The 17684-nt window shown below is 44.4% G+C and overlaps 1 protein-coding gene across 1 annotated transcript in view; it reads right to left on the reverse strand.

Moving 5' to 3' along the window:
• The window catches only part of ENTPD6 (ectonucleoside triphosphate diphosphohydrolase 6), a 62689-nt gene that overhangs the window by 43765 nt on the left and 1240 nt on the right, over window positions 1–17684 (reverse strand). Inside the window, exons 2-3 of the mRNA XM_077486192.1 lie at window positions 14750–15009; window positions 10072–10148 (exon numbers count right to left, since the gene is read on the reverse strand). Coding sequence (XP_077342318.1) covers window positions 10072–10148; window positions 14750–15009 — 337 coding nt within the window. The remainder of the gene's footprint in view (window positions 1–10071; window positions 10149–14749; window positions 15010–17684) is intronic.

Genomic DNA, 17684 nt, shown 5'->3' on the forward strand with positions numbered 1-17684 from the left:
CGTCCTCGCAATGGTCCCTGGGAAATTTGTAAGCTATTTCCCAAGAATCCATGGGGGACAATGAAATTGCGAAATCTCGCGAGATTTCGTTAGGACGCCGGTCACGTGACGAGGGCGTGTACGAATTTGCCATTTTTAAAGTGGGCAGGCAGCTGTATCTGCCATTACCACTATTGCACACTGAGCATGTGCAAGATGGAGCGGAGCATGCTGGGAGCCAGACATCATATACCAGGAAGTAAATGCCTGTGGGCTTCAGACGCCCACAGTTAAAATGGAAAACGCCAGAGCAGGTTTTCCTCATCCTGAGGAAAAGATTTGTCGCGCCGGGGGTCAAATAAACGCCGGACGTGGATGCCAATCGAAGGTAGCACTCGCCCACCTGTGACACAGGTAAGAAAAAAAAAAAAAAAAAAAAAAAAAGGAGCGGAATCCCGCTTTAAGAACTTCCCATATATAGTACCATTCTATGCTGTCAAACGCCTTAGCGGAATCTAAAGACAGCGAGGCTCTGCTAGGCGAGTTGTCAACAGGAATTTGTGTATTTAGAAATGCAAGTCTAAAGCCCCTTTCACACTGGAGCGGTGCGGGCGTCGGCGGTAAAGCAACGCTATTTTTAGCGACGCTTTACCGTCGGCATTTGGCCACTAGCGGGCGGTTTTAACCCCCGCTAACGGCCGAAAAAAGGGTTAAAACTGCCCAAATGGGTAAGATCGGTGAATACACAGCTCCTTCACCGCTCCAAAGATGCGACTAGTAGGACTTTTTTAGTCTTAGCGCTGAGCTCCAGTATGAAAGGAGCTGCTTTTTTCAGCCACTATTTTTAGCGCTGTAGCGCCTGAAAAGCCTCAGTGTGAATGGGGCCTTATGCCGCGTACACATGATCGGACTTTGACAGTAAAGGTCCGATGGAACGAATCTGGACAACTCGATCGTGTGTGGGCTCAATCGGACCTTTGCTATACAAAAATCTGATGGACTTTAGAAATAGAACATGTTTCAAATTTTTCAGCCGGAACTCCGCCAGACCCAGTTCCTATCGAGAAATCCGTTCACGTGTATCCGACGGACAAAGACCGACGGACGCTAGGGCAGCTATTGGCTACCGGCTATGAACTTCCTTATTCTAGTCCGGTCGTATGTCATCACGTTCTAATCCATCAGACTTTGGTGTGATAGTGTGTGGCCAGGTCTGTTCATTTGGAAAGTCCATTGGAACGCCGCTGAAAGTCTGTCGGGAAGACCATCGGACCTAGTCCGTCGATAAGTCCGGTCGTGTGTACACGGCATTACATTTACAGCAGTTGAGGAGTTGGGCATAAAACCTGTGGTTGTAGTGGTGGTACTTTCAGGGTCGCAGCAGCCGCACTTGCAACTGGGCCCTGCTGCTGTGGGGCCCGCTCCCCCCCCCAGACCCAGTATCTCCCCTGCACCTCTGGCTGTCCGTTTTAGTATGCGAGCGGGGGGGGGGGGAGGTGGGAGTCAGCGATAGGCAGCTGTATGGTGCCCGCAAGCCACGGGATCTCCCTGGGGCTTGTAGTTCTCTCTTTGAATGTACACAGTGGAGAGGGGAGGGGCTTCTGACACAGGAATGTATCAGCTTCACTCTTCAGTGTGTCGCTCTACTTCTACACCAGGGATATGCAGTTAGCAGACCTCCAGCTGTTGCAGAACTACAAGTCCCATGAGGCATAGGTAGACTGACAGCCACAAGCATGACACCCAGAGGCATGATGGGACTTGTAGTTTTGCAACATCTAGGAGGTCCACTAATTGCATATCCCTGTTCTACACTCTTGTCGTTACATGCCTGGATCAGAGGCCCCTCCCCTGTCCACTGTATACATTCGGAAAGAACTACAAGCCCCAGGGAGATCCCGTGGCCCATAAACACAATACAGCTGCCAATCGCCACCTCCTACACACACACACACATATATATATTATATATACATACACACACACACACACACACACACACACACACACACACACACACACACAACGCTGAGTCAGTGTACAATCACCGACTTCTTTAGGTTCAACAGCCACCCAAATTCTTGCAGGGTCTGCATGGTGATCGCCACATCCTCCTCTAATTCTGAGGAGAAAGGTGCCCTCGGGAGATCGTCTAGGTATCCCATAATTGCGATCCCATGTTGCCGCAGCAATGCCAAAACTGGAGCCAATACCTTGGTAAAGGCTCAGGGGGCTGATGCCAGACAAAAAGGGAGAGCCAGAAACTGGTAGTGGGCTTCCCTGACTGCAAATCGCAGAAACTTTTGATGCCGAAGGCATATGTGTATGTGCAGGTATATGGCATATGGGTATGTGCAGGTACGCATCCTGGATGTCTTGTAAGTAACATCGTCTCAGTCCCTAATGGCACAAATGGGAAAGGAGGGAAAAGTGTATGGGGAGGGAATGGATAAAAAGGAATTAGGGACTTAATTGCAATACACCACCGGAATAGACTGAATCAATTGATATGATGAAACGTAGTTTATTGGGTACACTAGAGCATAATTATTGAATATATATATATGAATTTCATTACAGTAAAAAACAAACATACAAAATAATAAACATGATTGGTAAATCGCATGAAAGTAATAATAATAATAATATAATGATATTTTTATGCCTCACCCGTTATTCTTGCAAACTCCACAGGTGCCACCATTCACCCCTGTGTTTGGTCTGACCATCAGGTCACCTTCACCACGAGTTTCATTAGACTTGCGCACACAACACATTGATGGAGATTAAACAAATCCATCTGATCAGACCTAGCGATAGAGTCCCAAATAGCACAGTCGATGGAAGAGTATTTTTCGCTTAATGCCCAAACGGATATTCAACCCTCAGTACTATGGACGGCCCTTAAAGCAGTCCTTAGAGGTAAAATCATTAGCCTGTCTGCGACCCGTAATAGAACTAATAAGCGCAGAATTGTTGAGTTATCAGGTGAGCCTGATCACTTATATAAAAATGCTTACTCCCTACATTTAGAGTCCAATAGAAGGGTTATAGATCAGAAACGTCTGGAACTCGACTCCCTTCTTTCGAAGAAGGTAGAAAAGTCACTTTGTTGGGCTAAAGCATGTTATTTGTTATATAACACCGCCTCAACGTTTTTTGCTAGAAGGTTGAAAAACTCGATTCGACCTCCTCATGTATATAAGCTGTCCACCAAATGCCGCGTACACACGATCAAACAATCCGGTGGAAAAGTCAGACGGACTCAAGTCCGCCGGACAATCCGCCCGTGTGTAGGCTCCGGCGTACTTTTTTTTTACCCAAAAGTCTGGTGGACTAAGAAAGTAGTTTTGCACACCAATCTGTCCGCCGGACTCGCATTCCGGCGGACAGTACGGCCATGTGTGTGCCAGTCCGCCGTACTTTTGAAATGAACAGACTTTTCCCGCCCGGAGAAAAGTCCGCTCATTTTGAGCGTGGCTCCAGGTAGCCGGGGTCAGCGAAGGAGGCGTCGCTGGCCCTGTCACCTGGTATGGACTTAAAGGGGAATCCCTACGCCCAAAACTGTGGGGGTCCAGGTCTTTCTTCTTCTGACTTTGGGGGTCTTGTCCCCCTCTTCGGTTCTTCTTCCAATGGCCAGGGTTGTCGGGAAGAGGCCCTTGTCCTCATCAACATGGGGACAAGGTACTTTGGGGTGGGGGGCCTTCCCCAAGGCACCCCCCATGTTGAGGACACGTGGCCTGGTATGGCTCAGGAGGTGGGGGGCAACTCGCTCATCCCCACCCCCTTTCCTGGCCGTAGGTAGCGTGCTCGGATAAGGGTCTGATATGGACCTAGGGGTGACCCCCACGCCAATTTTTCAGTGTAGGGATTCCCCTTTAAATCCATACCAGGTGACGGGGCCAGAAATGCTTACTTCGCTGGTCCCGGCTACCTGGAGCCACGCTCAAAATGAGCGGACTTTCCTCCGTGTGTGTGGGCGAGTCTGTTCATTTCAAAAGTACGGCAGACTTAATACGCCATACTTAGTCCGCCGCAAAAGTACCGTGTGTGAGCAGGTAGCTCGTTCGGAAAGTCCGGCGGACAGTCCGTCAGACTAAGTCCGTCGGATAGTCTGCTACGTGTGTACATGGCAAAAGAGGGAATAATCACTTCGCACCCTAAGGAGGTGCTAAAAAATTTTGAACAATTTTACTCCTCCCTGTTAGCATCCGATCACACATCCCCCTCTCAGGGAGCAGTGGCATGGTTCCAAGATATCCCTATCCTGTCCTCTTCGCAACTCGAAGCCTTCAATGCACCTATTACTATCTCTGAACTTCTACATGTACAGTATTTATCGGCGTATAACACGCACTTTTTCCCCCCTTAAAATCGGGGGAAAGACGTGGGTGCGCGTTATACGCCGATCCCCATTGTCTGAGCTGAAAATACAGAGCGCCGCCAGAAAATACAGAGCGCCGCCAAAAAAGACCGAGCCGACTGGTCGGCTTCGCTCGCAGTCCCGCCTTCCTGCTGTTTCTGGAGTGAGCGCTGCCGAAAAAAGACCGAGCCGACTGTACCGAGTACACAGTACAGTCGGCTCTGTCTTTTTTCGGCAGCGCTCGGTATTTTTCGGCGGCGCTCACTCGGTCTGTCTCGGCGGAGGGAAATTTAAACGTGGGCAGGGCTGCAAATGGCGCTGTGCAAGCTGAAAATGACACTGGGCAAGGCGCAAATGACACTGATCATTCTGCAATGATGGACAAGGCTGCAGATGCACACTGATAAGGCTGCATTGATGGGCATTTAAATGTAAGTTTTTTCCCTTAAACTTCCCTCCTAAAAAATTTTTCCTTAAAATGCCCTCCTAAACTTGGGGTGCGTGTTATACGCCGATAAATACGGTAATTAAATTATTGAAGACGGGTTCTGCGCCGGGCCCTGACGGTTTTTCGTCATTATACTATAAAAAATTCTCCACAATTTTAGCCCCTAGATTAGTTCACCTTTTTAATTGGATATTACAAGGAGGTAGGTTCCTTGATGAAATGCTATTGGCCAATATGTCCCCAATTCCAAAACCCAATAAAAACCACACACTGCCCCAAAATTATAGGCCCATTTCGGTAATTAATAATGATTTAAAAATCTTTAGTAGGATTCTAGCAGACAGACTCGCAAAAATCATCCCTACCCTTATATCCCATTTCCAATCCAGGTTTATCCCACACCGTTTAATAACAGGCAACATACGGCTAGCAACAGACATTATCCAGGATGCCAATTTATCCGCCCGTAAACTTCTTTTACTCAGCCTAGACATACAAAAGGCCTTTGACAGTGTCTCATGGGGCTATGTCAAAGACCTCCTACAACACATGGGCTTTCAGGGGGAATTTCTTTTAGGATTTCAAGCCCTCTATGGTAATCCTAAAACCCGTATCAAGATCCGGGTTGCAACTCCGATTTTTCATTAGGTAGAGGCCCCAGGCAAGAGTGTCCTCTTTCACCCTTAATTTTTGCCCTGGCCATGGAACCCTTAGCCATAGCTCTCTTGCAAAACCCGGATATTTCTGGATATATACCAAAAGTAACTCAACGTACAAATTCTGCATGTATGCCCATGACGTACTGATGTTCCTGACCAATCCCCTTGTTTCCCTGCCTAACTTGCTACTGACGTTGTCGAGTTGTGCGGAGGTCTCCGCACTTTCCATTAATGTCTCCAAATCTGTGGCCCTTCCTGTGGGCTATACTCCCCGTGATCTTGATCATATCAAGCACTTTTACCCCTTTACGTGGGCTGACTCGCACATCTCTTATTTGGGTATAGGTCTGTTCAGAGACTTTGGCAGACTCTTTACTATCAATTACCCCCGATGATCTCCAAGTTGAAAAACAAACTCTTAAACAATGGCTCCCTTTACATATTCCCTTCATCGGGAGGATCACGGCCCTCAAGATGGTTATTCTCCCCAGGTTCCTATACCTATTTCGGTCCCTCCCTGTCAGACTCTCTAAATCTTATCTGCTCAACTTGCAATCCCATCTTAATAATTTTATCTGGTGCGATAGAACCCCCAGATTCGCCAAAGACGTCCTATACCGTTCAAAGAGGAATGGCGGCCTGGTCGTTCCTCAAATTTGGCTTTATTATTTGGCTTGTAGATTTATGCAACAGGCCCAGTGGTCCATTCGTAACTCAAAAGGTGCCATGAGTTCATTTTGAAAGCGAATCTATCGCCCCTTTATATCTCCCGGGACTTATGTGGTCTTCGCACCAACATATCAACGAACTGCGCACAAAAAAAAAAAAAAAAAAACGTATAGTAGCTAACGGTCTACAACTATGGCTACAATACCATCACAAGTATAACCTGACTTCCCCAACTCCCTTAGGGGCCTCTTACCTTGGAGATCCTAGGTTTCCCCCAGCATATGAGCACCCAGAATCATTCCATCTCTGGGTGGAGCACAAACTTACCAAGTTGGGACGATTTTATAACAGGCTCTAAATTTACAAAACCAATACCCTCTCCCAGATGATGAATATTACCACTACCTACAAATTAGGCATTTCTTTCTAGTCCACTATCGCAGCTTCATTCAAGACCAGACTACCCTCTTTGAAGACATCTGTTTTAACTCCCCTCGACAGAAGGGACTTATCTCACTAGTATACATTTTTGGAAGCGGGGGCGGAGGCACAGACATTGAAATATAGATCCCAATGGGAACGGGAGCTGGAGCTTGATGGGCTGGGGAGAGGGCTGGAATAACATGTGTAAATGCACTAGATCCTTAACGATTAGAAAAACAGCTATTAAATTGATGACTCGGTAGTATTACACTCCGGCACGTCTACATAGGATACACCCCCTCACCCCCCCCCCCCCCCCCGGACTGTTTTAGGGGCTGCAATCGGGTTGGCAGTCTAAGTCATATATTCTGGGACTGTGAAGTAATTTAACCGACCTGGCGGGAGGTATTGAGTTTAATTGATGCTTTAGCTGGTCGGTCATCTTTAACGTTACAACACTACCTACTTTTCCAGACCCCTCCGGATGTTCCCAAGCCACTGGTGAGGCTGATTCATTCAATGTGCGTGGCCATGCGCTGGACTATAGCTTTACATTGGAAGACATCTGCTGTCCCTTTTGCCCAAGTCCTATCACCTACCGACCATACGATGTTAACAGAATTTTTTTTCCACACTCTACAGGATTCTACTTCTGCATTTGATTTGAAATGGAACCCTTGGGTTCTATTTAGACCTCGAGATTGACCATTTTTTTCCCCCTTATGTTTCATTGTGTATTTCCTTTCCTTTTTCTTCCATTTTTCGTGTACAGGACATCTTACATGTTTACCTTTCATCGCCTATAGCTGAAGTATATGCAATGGTTTGAGTCTTACTGGTATAGGCCCGGTGTTGAGTATATGTTGCATACCTCTTTTGAGTATCTCTAAATTATAGCTTATGTATTTAAAGATGTCATCTTTGACTTGGATACAATATTGTTTTTCTTTGCATATACTATAATAAAGCTCTTTTGAAATAAAAAAAGAAAATTACATAGAAAAAAATAAAAAATTATGATATTAATAGACAATATACATCATAGTGCCCAAATTCACACCAAACATAGCTCAACCCAGTTGTCTAGAACATACATAACTGGCATAATAGTAGAAAACCATAATATAAAAATTGATTCATATTCCTCAAAAATAAAGGATAAAAATACATGCTGTTGCATAGTTACTGTGACATCGCATCAGTAAAAATGCTTGACGCGTTTCGTGGATAAACTTCCACTCATCAGGAGCAAGTAAAGCCTGGATATATCTGGTGAATTTGGGTACTATGATGTATATTGTCTATTAATATCATCATTCTATTATTATTACTTTTATGCGATTTACCAATCATGTTTATTATTGTTATATTTTTTGTATGTTTTTTACTGTAATGAAATTCATTGCCTAATTATGCTCTAGTGTACCCAATAAACTACCTTTCATCACATCAATTGATTCAGTATATTCCGGTGGTGTGTTGCAATTACAAGTCCCTAACTCCTTTTTGTCCATTCCCTGTCCATACACCATCCCCCTTTCTTCCCCCCCCCCCCCCCCCTCCAATTTGTACCATTAGGGACTGAGACGATGTTACTTACCAGTGGTCGTCATCCCAATTATAGTCCCATTTTTATCTGTTCTTATTTGATGCTACAATTTCCCAACCCCCCCCCCTTTCTTTTCCCCTCTCCCTTCTCTTTTTCCATCGAATTGCCTCTTTGATACAACTGATAGGGATGGAGACAACGGTCTATTGTTACCATTGCCTCATCTAAAGTCCCAGTGCGATATTTCGTTTTTAATACAGATGGCATTTGACTTATTTGATCCAACAGTGTATGGGTTTGTTCACACGTAGGTGTGCCCAATAAATGAATGTGACTATCACACTATTGAGATCTTACATGTTTCAATGGGTCATTAGGACAAGGTTCCTCACCGCGCTGTATACATGTGCAGGCTAGTGTAAACATTATGTTAAGGACTTTTTTGCTATGTACACTACTTGTGTTCCAGGATATGGTTCCTGAAGGTTGTTTGATAAATACCAAATATGTAAGGGTCACATCAAGCAAATCAAAACCTTCTGTCATGCCGATTTGCATGACCACAAATGCACAAAGCATTTAATACTTGACTTCATCTATGTATCTATGGAACAGTGGTTTGTGATAACCTACAGCCAGTAAGAGGTCTATGCAAGACATCTTATGTAAAACCAAATTACTTAATTTTATACTGGCAGATGCTTAGAAACCGCTAATGTTAAATAGCTAAAAGTAGCAAGGGCCTCACTGAAGACAGGACATACTGAAGTACTAGCTGTAAGGCAAATTGGGGTCAGCACTCTATAATCACTAGACCATCTTCAGTGTTCAAATAATTGGCACTTATAAACTTATCAATTATATTCTATAGTGCAGTAAACCCAAAATCCTTATTGGAATCTGGAAGCCCACCCATTAACAAGGGGCCAACCAGATCCTGCCCCCCCCCCAATGTGAATGGGTATCAGGTACACAGTACCTCTACCCATTCACCAAAAAAAGCACTGAAATGTTAACAAAATACAAAAGCCGGTTTTTGAGAAGTCCTTTAATAAATAAGAAGTCTGGAGCCATCATCTTCTTGTGCCGTCTCCAGCGGAGCCATCTCCTTCCTCGCTGCCGGTTACCTGCTAAAAACGAAAAAGCCGCTGTTGTCCTGTCACATCACAAGGGACAGGCTCTCCGGGTGACATCATTGGATGGCCATGCCCCATGGCTTTATATAAAAGAGGTGACTGACGGGGGGGCCCTCACAAAACGGAAGACGACAGCCTCGGGACATCAGTGGCTTTTTTGTTTTTAGCGGGGAAGAAGATAGCGGCAGAGAGGAAGAAGACAGCTCCGGGCTTCAAGTTTAAAAAATGACTTGTCAAAAACCGGCACTTGTATTTTGTTAGCATTTCACTGCTTTTTTTGGGGGGCGGGGCCCATTTATAAAAAAAAAAAAAATTATTATATATATATATATATGGTTCCAACTGAATCTATACTAGACCCGAGGGGCCTGGTATGAACCTGGGGGGGACCCCACGCAGGTTTTTTTGCGAATATTTTTTGCTGGCATTTTTTTATATTCAGCTTTCAGCGGGGAGCCCATTGGCGACTCATCGGTTGTCAAGGAAGCGGCTTCCCGGCCTCCTCCTTAGCAGCCAGCTATATAAAGTGCGTTTACAAAATAAAACGCAAAATGCGTGGAGACTACATGCAAAGACGCATTAAAAAACGTGGGTTTAAAAATGCAAAACACATTGCAATACGTGCCTGAAAAGTGCAGCCGTATAGATGGGAACCTAGACTTATTGCAGAAGAGATACAGTAGGTCTCTTCTGCAATAAAGCCTACCTACTAGCATATCCCCTTCTACCAAGTCCTATTTTACAACCAGTTACACATCATGTTACCAGACGTTTTGGTGACTATGCAGTGGTGATGAATAACAATAGGTATTTCAAAAACAAAACATTCCATTCTGTATACTTACTTTTTCTGGCTCATCAGCATATGCAGACAATCCTGGCTTTATAGCTTTAAATGTCTCATGATCCAGAATGGGCGCACCTGGTGAGAAAAGGCCAGTTGAAAATAAACACTGTTATAATGGCATCAATACCTGACTTTGCAATAACAAAGACCTACAGATGTTAAAGTGGAGTTCCACCCAAAAGTGGAACTTCAACTCATTTGTCCCTCCCCCCGATGCCACATTTTGAACCTTTCGGGGAGAGCGGATATCCTGTCCCCAGTTCCGGGCCACTGCGCATTATGTCAGCAGCTCGGCTCCCTCATCCTCCCTCCTCCTTTCCCCACCCCGGGCCATTAGAACGCAGTGGTGCCTTGTGCATGCGCAGTAGGGAACCGTAGTGAAGCCGTAATGCTGCACCGCTGAGTTCCCTTGGCGGCGGCAGCACCCGACAGCTGATGGAAACATCAGCTGCAGTGCCGACATCGCTGGACTCCAGGACAGGCAAGTGTCCCATTATTAAAAGTCAGCAGCTACAGTATGTGTAGCTGCCCTTTTTAAAATTTTTGCAAGGGTGAGCAGACCTCCTCTTAAAGAGATCCTGTCCCGATTCTATTTACATCAGTAACAATCTTCCTATGAGATCATACAGTGAGGGGAAAAAATTTTTTTGATCCCCTGCTGATTTTGTACGTTTGCCCACTGACAAATGATCAGTCTATAATTTTAATGGTAGGGTTATTTTAACAGTGAGAGACAGCAAAAAACAATTCAGAAAACACATTTCAAAAAAGTTATAAATTGATTTGCATTTTGATGAGTGAAATTATTATTTGACCCCTTTGCAAAAATTTACTAAGCAATGTATATTTTATTGTGCACAATATGTTAACCGCTTAACCACTTTCAGACCGGACCATTTTGCTGGTAAATGACCAGAGGTCTTTTTACAATTTGGCACTGCGCTGCTTTAACTGGTAATTGCGCGGTCATGCAATGTTGTACCCAAACAAAATTTGCGTCCTTTTCTTCCCAAAAATAGAGCTTTCTTTTGATGGTATTTGATTGCCTCTGCAATTTTTATTTTTTGCGATATAAATGGAAAAAGACCGTAAATTTTGAAAAAAATGATATTTTCTGCTTTTTGTTATTAGAAAAATCCAATAAACTCAATTTTAGTCATACATTTAGGCCAAAATGTATTCAGCCACATGTCTTTGGTAAAAAAAAAGTCAATAACTGTATATTTATTGGTTTGCGCAAAAGTTGTCACATCTACAAACTAAGGTACGTTTTCTGGAATTTACGCAGCTTTTAGTTTACGACTGCCTATCTCATTTCTTGAGGTGCTAAAATGGCAGGGCAGTACAAAACCCCCCCCAAATGACCCCATTTTGGAAAGTAGACCCCCTAAGGAAATTGATAAGTGGCATGTTGAGCCCATTGAATATTTTATTTTTTTGCCTCAAGCGATTGAATAATGACAAAAAAAAATTTTTTTTTTTTTTTTTTTTTTTTTTTACACAAAGTTGTCACTAAATGATATATTGCTCACACATGCTATGGGCATATGTGAAATGACACCCCAAAATAAATTCTGCTGCTTCTCCTGAGTACGGGGATACCACATGTGTGGGATTTTTTGGGAGCCTAGCCGCGTACGGGGCCCCGAAAGCCAAGAACCGCCTTCAGGTTTTCTAAGGGCGTAAATATTTGACTTCACTCCTCACTACCTATTACAGTTTTGAAGGCCATAAAATGCCAAGATGGCACAAAACCCCCACAAATGACCCCATTTTAGAAAGTAGATACCCCAAGCTATTTGCTGAGAGGCATGTTGAGTCCATGGAATATTTTATATTTTGCCACAAGTTGCGGGAAAATTACAAACTTTTTTTTTTTATTTCTTTTTTTCACAAAGTTGTCACTAAATGATATATTGCTCACGCATGCCATGGGCATATGTGAAATGACACCCCAAAATAAATTCTGCTGCTTCTCCTGAGTACGGGGATACCACATATGTGGGACTTTTTGGGAGCCTAGCCGCGTACGGGGCCCCGAAAACCAAGCACCGCCTTCAGGCTTTCTAAGGGCGTTACAGTTTTGAAGGCCATAAAATGCCAAGATGGCACAAATGCCCCCCAAATGACCCCATTTTGGAAAGTAGACACCCCTAAATTTAGGGGTACACTAGTGAGACTAGGTAATAAATGGTGGGTGCCCTGAAACTATAAAAAAATAACTAACCAACCAGCGTCACCTGTAACAGTTATATGGTGATCACTGGTGAAAGGGTTAACTAGGGGGCAATCAGGGGGCTTTATGCGGTAGTATATGGGGGTCCCTGGCGCTAGAAAAAGCTGCGGCGAACCTAAATACCTACCTGCCTAACTAGCGTCACCTGTGACACTAATACAGCGATCAGAAAAACGATCGCTTATTAGGCTGGGTTCACACTGGAGCGATGCAGGAACACCACAAATCCGCGGCGGGTTCCCGCATCGCATGCCTCCCGGCGGCAGTTCACACTGCCCTATGCGAACTGCTGGGAGTGTCAGTGAAATGTTAATGACACCCCCAGATCAGTTCGCATATCGCAGTGCGATCTGCAAACTCGGATCGCATGGTGTGAACACCCATGCGATCCGATTCTGCTGCGGACCAAAAAAAGGGTCCCGTGCGAATTTGCGGCGGGTGCGGCGCGAATTCAGCCATACTATCTGTATGGCTGAACTCGAATCGCACAGAGATCGGATGTGATTTGCACTGCAGTGCGGTGCGAATCACATTCGTTCTCATAAACCGCTGCAATGTGAACCCAGCCTTAGTGACACTGGCGACGGGGGGTGATCACGGGGTTAAACCTTTATTGGGGGGGTTAGGGGGGCACATTAGAACTAAAGGGGGCTAACCCTAACTGCCCTAACAGTTATTACAGTCACAAATGACACCAATGCAAAAAAAAAAATGCAATTGGTGTCACTGTGACTGGGGGGGGCAGGGGTAATTGGGGGGGTGATCGGGGGGGTGTGAGTGTGCCTGGCATGTTCTACTGTACGTGTGGTGTATTGGTGCAACTCACCGATCCTCTCTCCTCGGTGCCGGAATGAAAAATACCGACACGGAGGAGAGATTACATCACTTCCTCTCCTGTGAGGAGAGGAAGTGATGTCACGGAGCATTTCTATTCGTCGGGAGCGATCGCGAGGGGGTGGCCATGAATGAATGGCCGCCCCCTCATCCCGGATCGCTCCCGAACGAATGCCGACCACCGCAGGCACCGGGGGGGGGCCCGATCGGGCCCCCCACCCGCGGGAAGGCAGGGACTTATATATACGCCCATATGCCTGCCCGTGCCATTCTGCCGACGTACATCGTCGTGCGGCAGTCGGCAAGTGGTTAAGGACCGCCTCTTGCACATTTACATTGGCAGAATGGCATGGCTGGGCACAATCACGTACTTGTACGTTGCTCTTTAAGTGCCCAGCTGTGGGTCGTGCACTCGCGACCCTGGTCCTGAGCTCCGTGGCCGCAGGATCCGCGGACCCGATCGCTGCTGGTGTCCCGCGATCGGGTCACAGAGCTGAAGAACAAGGAGAGGTCTGTGTAAACAAACATCTTCCCGTGCTTCCTAGTGTGGCTGTCCCTGATCGTCTGTTCCCTGTTATAGGGAAAGACGATCAGTGATGTTACATGCCAAGCCACGCTCCCCCCCCCCCCCCCCAACAGTAAAAAAAATAAAAAATAAAATAAAAACAAACACACATACGTCACACTTAACCCCTCCCCGTCCCTACTGGTTAACTCCTTCCCTGCCAGTGTCATTTACACGGGAATCAGTGCATTTAAATAGCACCGATTGCTGTATAAATGACAATGGTCCCAAAAATGTGTCAAAAATGTCTGATGTGTCTGCCATAATGTAGCAGTCACAAAAAAATAAATAAAAATAAAATCACTGATTGCCGCCATTAGTAGTAAAAAAAAAAAAATTATAATAATTAATAAACATGCTATAAAACTATACCCTATTTTGTAAACGCTATAACTTTTGCGCAAACCAATCGCAATTTATTTTTTTACCAAAAATATGTAGAAGAATACGCATCGGCCTTAATGGAGGAAAAAAATGTATTTTTATATATTTTTGGGGGATATTTATTATAGCAAAAAGTAAAAAACTCTATTTTTGTTTATAGCGCAAAAAATAAAAACCGCAGAGGTGATCAAATAACACCAAAAGAAATCTCTATTTGTGGGGGGGGGGGAAAGGACGCCAATTTTGTTTGGGAGCCACGTCGCACGACCGCACAATTGTCAGTTAAAGCGGCGCAGTGCCGAATCGCAAAAAGGGGCCTGGTCCTTTGGCTGCAAATTGATCCGGGGCTTAAGTGGTTAAGGCAGAAGGTTTGGTACTACTGTTTGCTTGTGTACAGGAGTCAATGATCAGCCCTGGACACAGACATTTTACACCCAAGGCCACTCATCAATTACTTATGCAAGCAAGCACTTGGATGTGCTGTGATAAGCATGCAGCCTCAGTTTGTCATTGATCTGCAAAAGGTGGCTGTACGCAAGCACCACTCATTACCACCAGGTGTCTTCTGGCCACATAAACACATTCCTTCTTCACACTGTATGTTCCTCTGTGCCTGTGTGAATGAGGACCTAGACTATTTTTTTTGGCCCAACTTACCAGAGGATGTTCGGCTGAAATTATATACATGTATGCGTGTTCCGGTACTTCCAGCATCAAACATTATTCCATAAAATACATCCTGTGAGGTTGTCCTTCTGCCACTTCCGTCTTCATTTGGAAACTGAGGGGCTGTACTCTTCGATTCTACACTGGAGTGAGGACTCCAAGTGACATAGCTGAGGAAGAGCGTCACACACAGTGCAATCAGCAGGAGACAGGGCAGCTTTGAGAACTTCATGGCTATAGCTTCAGAAGAGCTGAAAAGGAAATGCAAAAGCTTTTAAAATTATCTTTATTAGTAAGGTAATGGCACAATTAAAAAAAAAAAACAATAGAGAATATGGACTTCACTGTTTTTTTTTTGTTTTTTTTTTGCAGGCCCCAGGAACGTCATTGGCCTTTTTTTCTACTTGATGAGCAACTGAATAACCCCATAACTGGCCTTTGAACAAGGAGCACATCATCCCCTCCAAGAGTTTACATACTATTGATGTTAGGCTAACTAGTCTGTAATTCCCAGGGATGTATTTTGCACAAGGGCGACACATGTCAAACAAAACCTAAAGAAAATTCCCAGCTCAACTTACCAGCCAGATATCCTGTCTAACAGTATGTGTTAAAAACAGGGGTTTAGTTTGCACACATTTAAAAATACATGCGCAAGCCGCAACAAGGCATCCCATTATTATCCGCAGTCCTAACTCTATACATTTTTGAGAGCCTCCATGGTAGAAGCACATGCATTATAATGGATAGGTAGAGGGCAGGCGAGCCTGGAAGTAGTCCACCCCTCCTTATAGGCACAGGCGCGCACGCTAGAAACACCCAGCACATAGCACAAAGGTGTCCAGTATGTCCCCTCATTGGAGATCACTACTGGTGAGGGGATGCACTGGACACCTTTGCGCCCATTGTGCTATGTGCTGGGTGTTTCTAGCGCACGCCTGTGCCTTTAAGGAGGGGTGGGCTACTTCCAGGCTCCCCTGCCCTCTGCCTATCCATTATTATATATGTGCTTCTACTATGGAGGCTTTCAAAAAATGTATAGTTAGAACTGCGGATAATAATGGGGTGCCTTGTCATGGCCTCCACAGCTTACGCATGTATTTTCAAATGTATTGTAGACAGGTTAATTCTGTTGGTTGCAAGCTGGCTGGCAAGTTGAGCAGGAAATGTTCTTTGAATTGTTTTATGGATGTTTCTACACCTAATAGGTGTGTGCTCAACTAAAAGAGGAGAAAACCCCATTACATTTCCCTACAGATGAATGCAGTTTAGATTTTTGGAATGATGGCCATGCACTTGTGATGTGCCTAAAATTATCGGCCTGAAAATACGGTTTTCAGCATTGTGCCGGAAAAAAAATGGCTGCTGAAAACATCCGCAATTTTTATGGTGTGTTTTTCATAGATCATGTGAATCAAAAAATTAGGTGTGTTTTTATCACCTTAATTTTTGAGTAATATTCCTAATAAATCTTTGTGGGATAATGCACTAGGCCAGGGTACCCTTTTTTAGCCATTTCTGAAGCTCCCCCTTTTCCCTACCTGAGCCCACCCGATTCCCGCCGTTGTATCTCTCCTTACTGGAGAAAGATTGTTTTTCACCATCAATCAAATCCGGTGTGGGGTGGAGGGCAAGTCCCCGCTGTCTGCCAATGGACGCAGCAGCGGGACTTGGGGGGGACCTGATTAAGAGGAAGGGCCTGGAGCACAAGCTGGGGACCCCAGAAGAGGATCAGGGCTGCTCCGTGAAAAACCATTGCACAGAGCAGGCAAGTGCGACATGTTTTTTTTTTTCCCCTATAAAAAAATAACAAAAAAAAAGCAAAGCAGGAAGACCTGGAGAGGAGGAGGAGGGAGGACGACTCGGAGGACACCAGAGAGAGGGAGGACACGGGACAGTCGAGGGTGATTTATGCAGCAGTGGGGGCAGTTAAGACACCGGGAGAGAGAGGAGGAGAAGCAGCTGTCAGAAAAGCTATAGAGAGAGAGATCGGTGCTTTTAACTGCCCCCTCCAATCACCTGTGAGGCTGCTCGGCCCCCCCTGCTGAGCTTGAGGACACCTGGTCCGATACAAAAGGTATCGGAACATTTGTACTAGTACAGATACTCGTGCAAATGCTTGGTATCGGCACTGATACTAGTATTGGTGCACTCTAGTTTACGTGCCCGTCATTCTCTGTTAATAAGGTATTAGGTAGGGTATTTTTATAAAATCACATACACTGGGGAGCTTAATGTTATCTAACAGAGGGAACAGGAAAAAAACAAAAACGTGGCTTTACAAAACACTTTCAGTGCACTCATTGGAAGCAACTTTCTACATTATCCGCCAGGGGGAACCTTCCCAGCAGAACACCGGCAAGGGACCCAACAAGAAGAGGATGTTGGCCAATTACATCAAAACAGACTGAATGAATCAGTTTCATTCAGTAAAATGCTTGCTTATAGCAATGCATTTCACTGCTATAAGCAAGCAATGTTTAAAAATTTTTTTTTTTTTAAATAAATAAATAGGTAACATTATATTGCTCTGGTCACAGTATGTTAATGTGAAAAAAAAAAAAAATATTATATATATATATATATATATATATATATATATATATATATATATATATATATATATATTTTTTTTTTTTTTTTTTTTTTTTTTTTTCCTTTATTTTTTATTTTTTTTTTAATTCCTTTTAAAAGGAAGAACATTTTTTTTTCCATATTGTCACCAGCACACCAGTTATATGATGTACTGCACTGGTGACAGTATTTAAAAAAAAATAAAAAATTCTAATATCTTCATTTTCCAAAAAACTTATGACAAAAAATAATGCTTCTTACTAAATACCTTTGACTGTCTACTTTCCAAAAGCAGGTCATTTGGGGGATATTTGTGCCTCAAGAAATTAGATCGGCTGTCAGTACATCAGGA

This window comes from Lithobates pipiens, unplaced genomic scaffold, assembly GCF_037356315.1.
Source record: "Lithobates pipiens isolate NorthernLeopardFrog02 unplaced genomic scaffold, aLitPip1_a1.2 Scaffold_18, whole genome shotgun sequence".
NCBI lineage: Eukaryota > Metazoa > Chordata > Amphibia > Anura > Ranidae > Lithobates > Lithobates pipiens.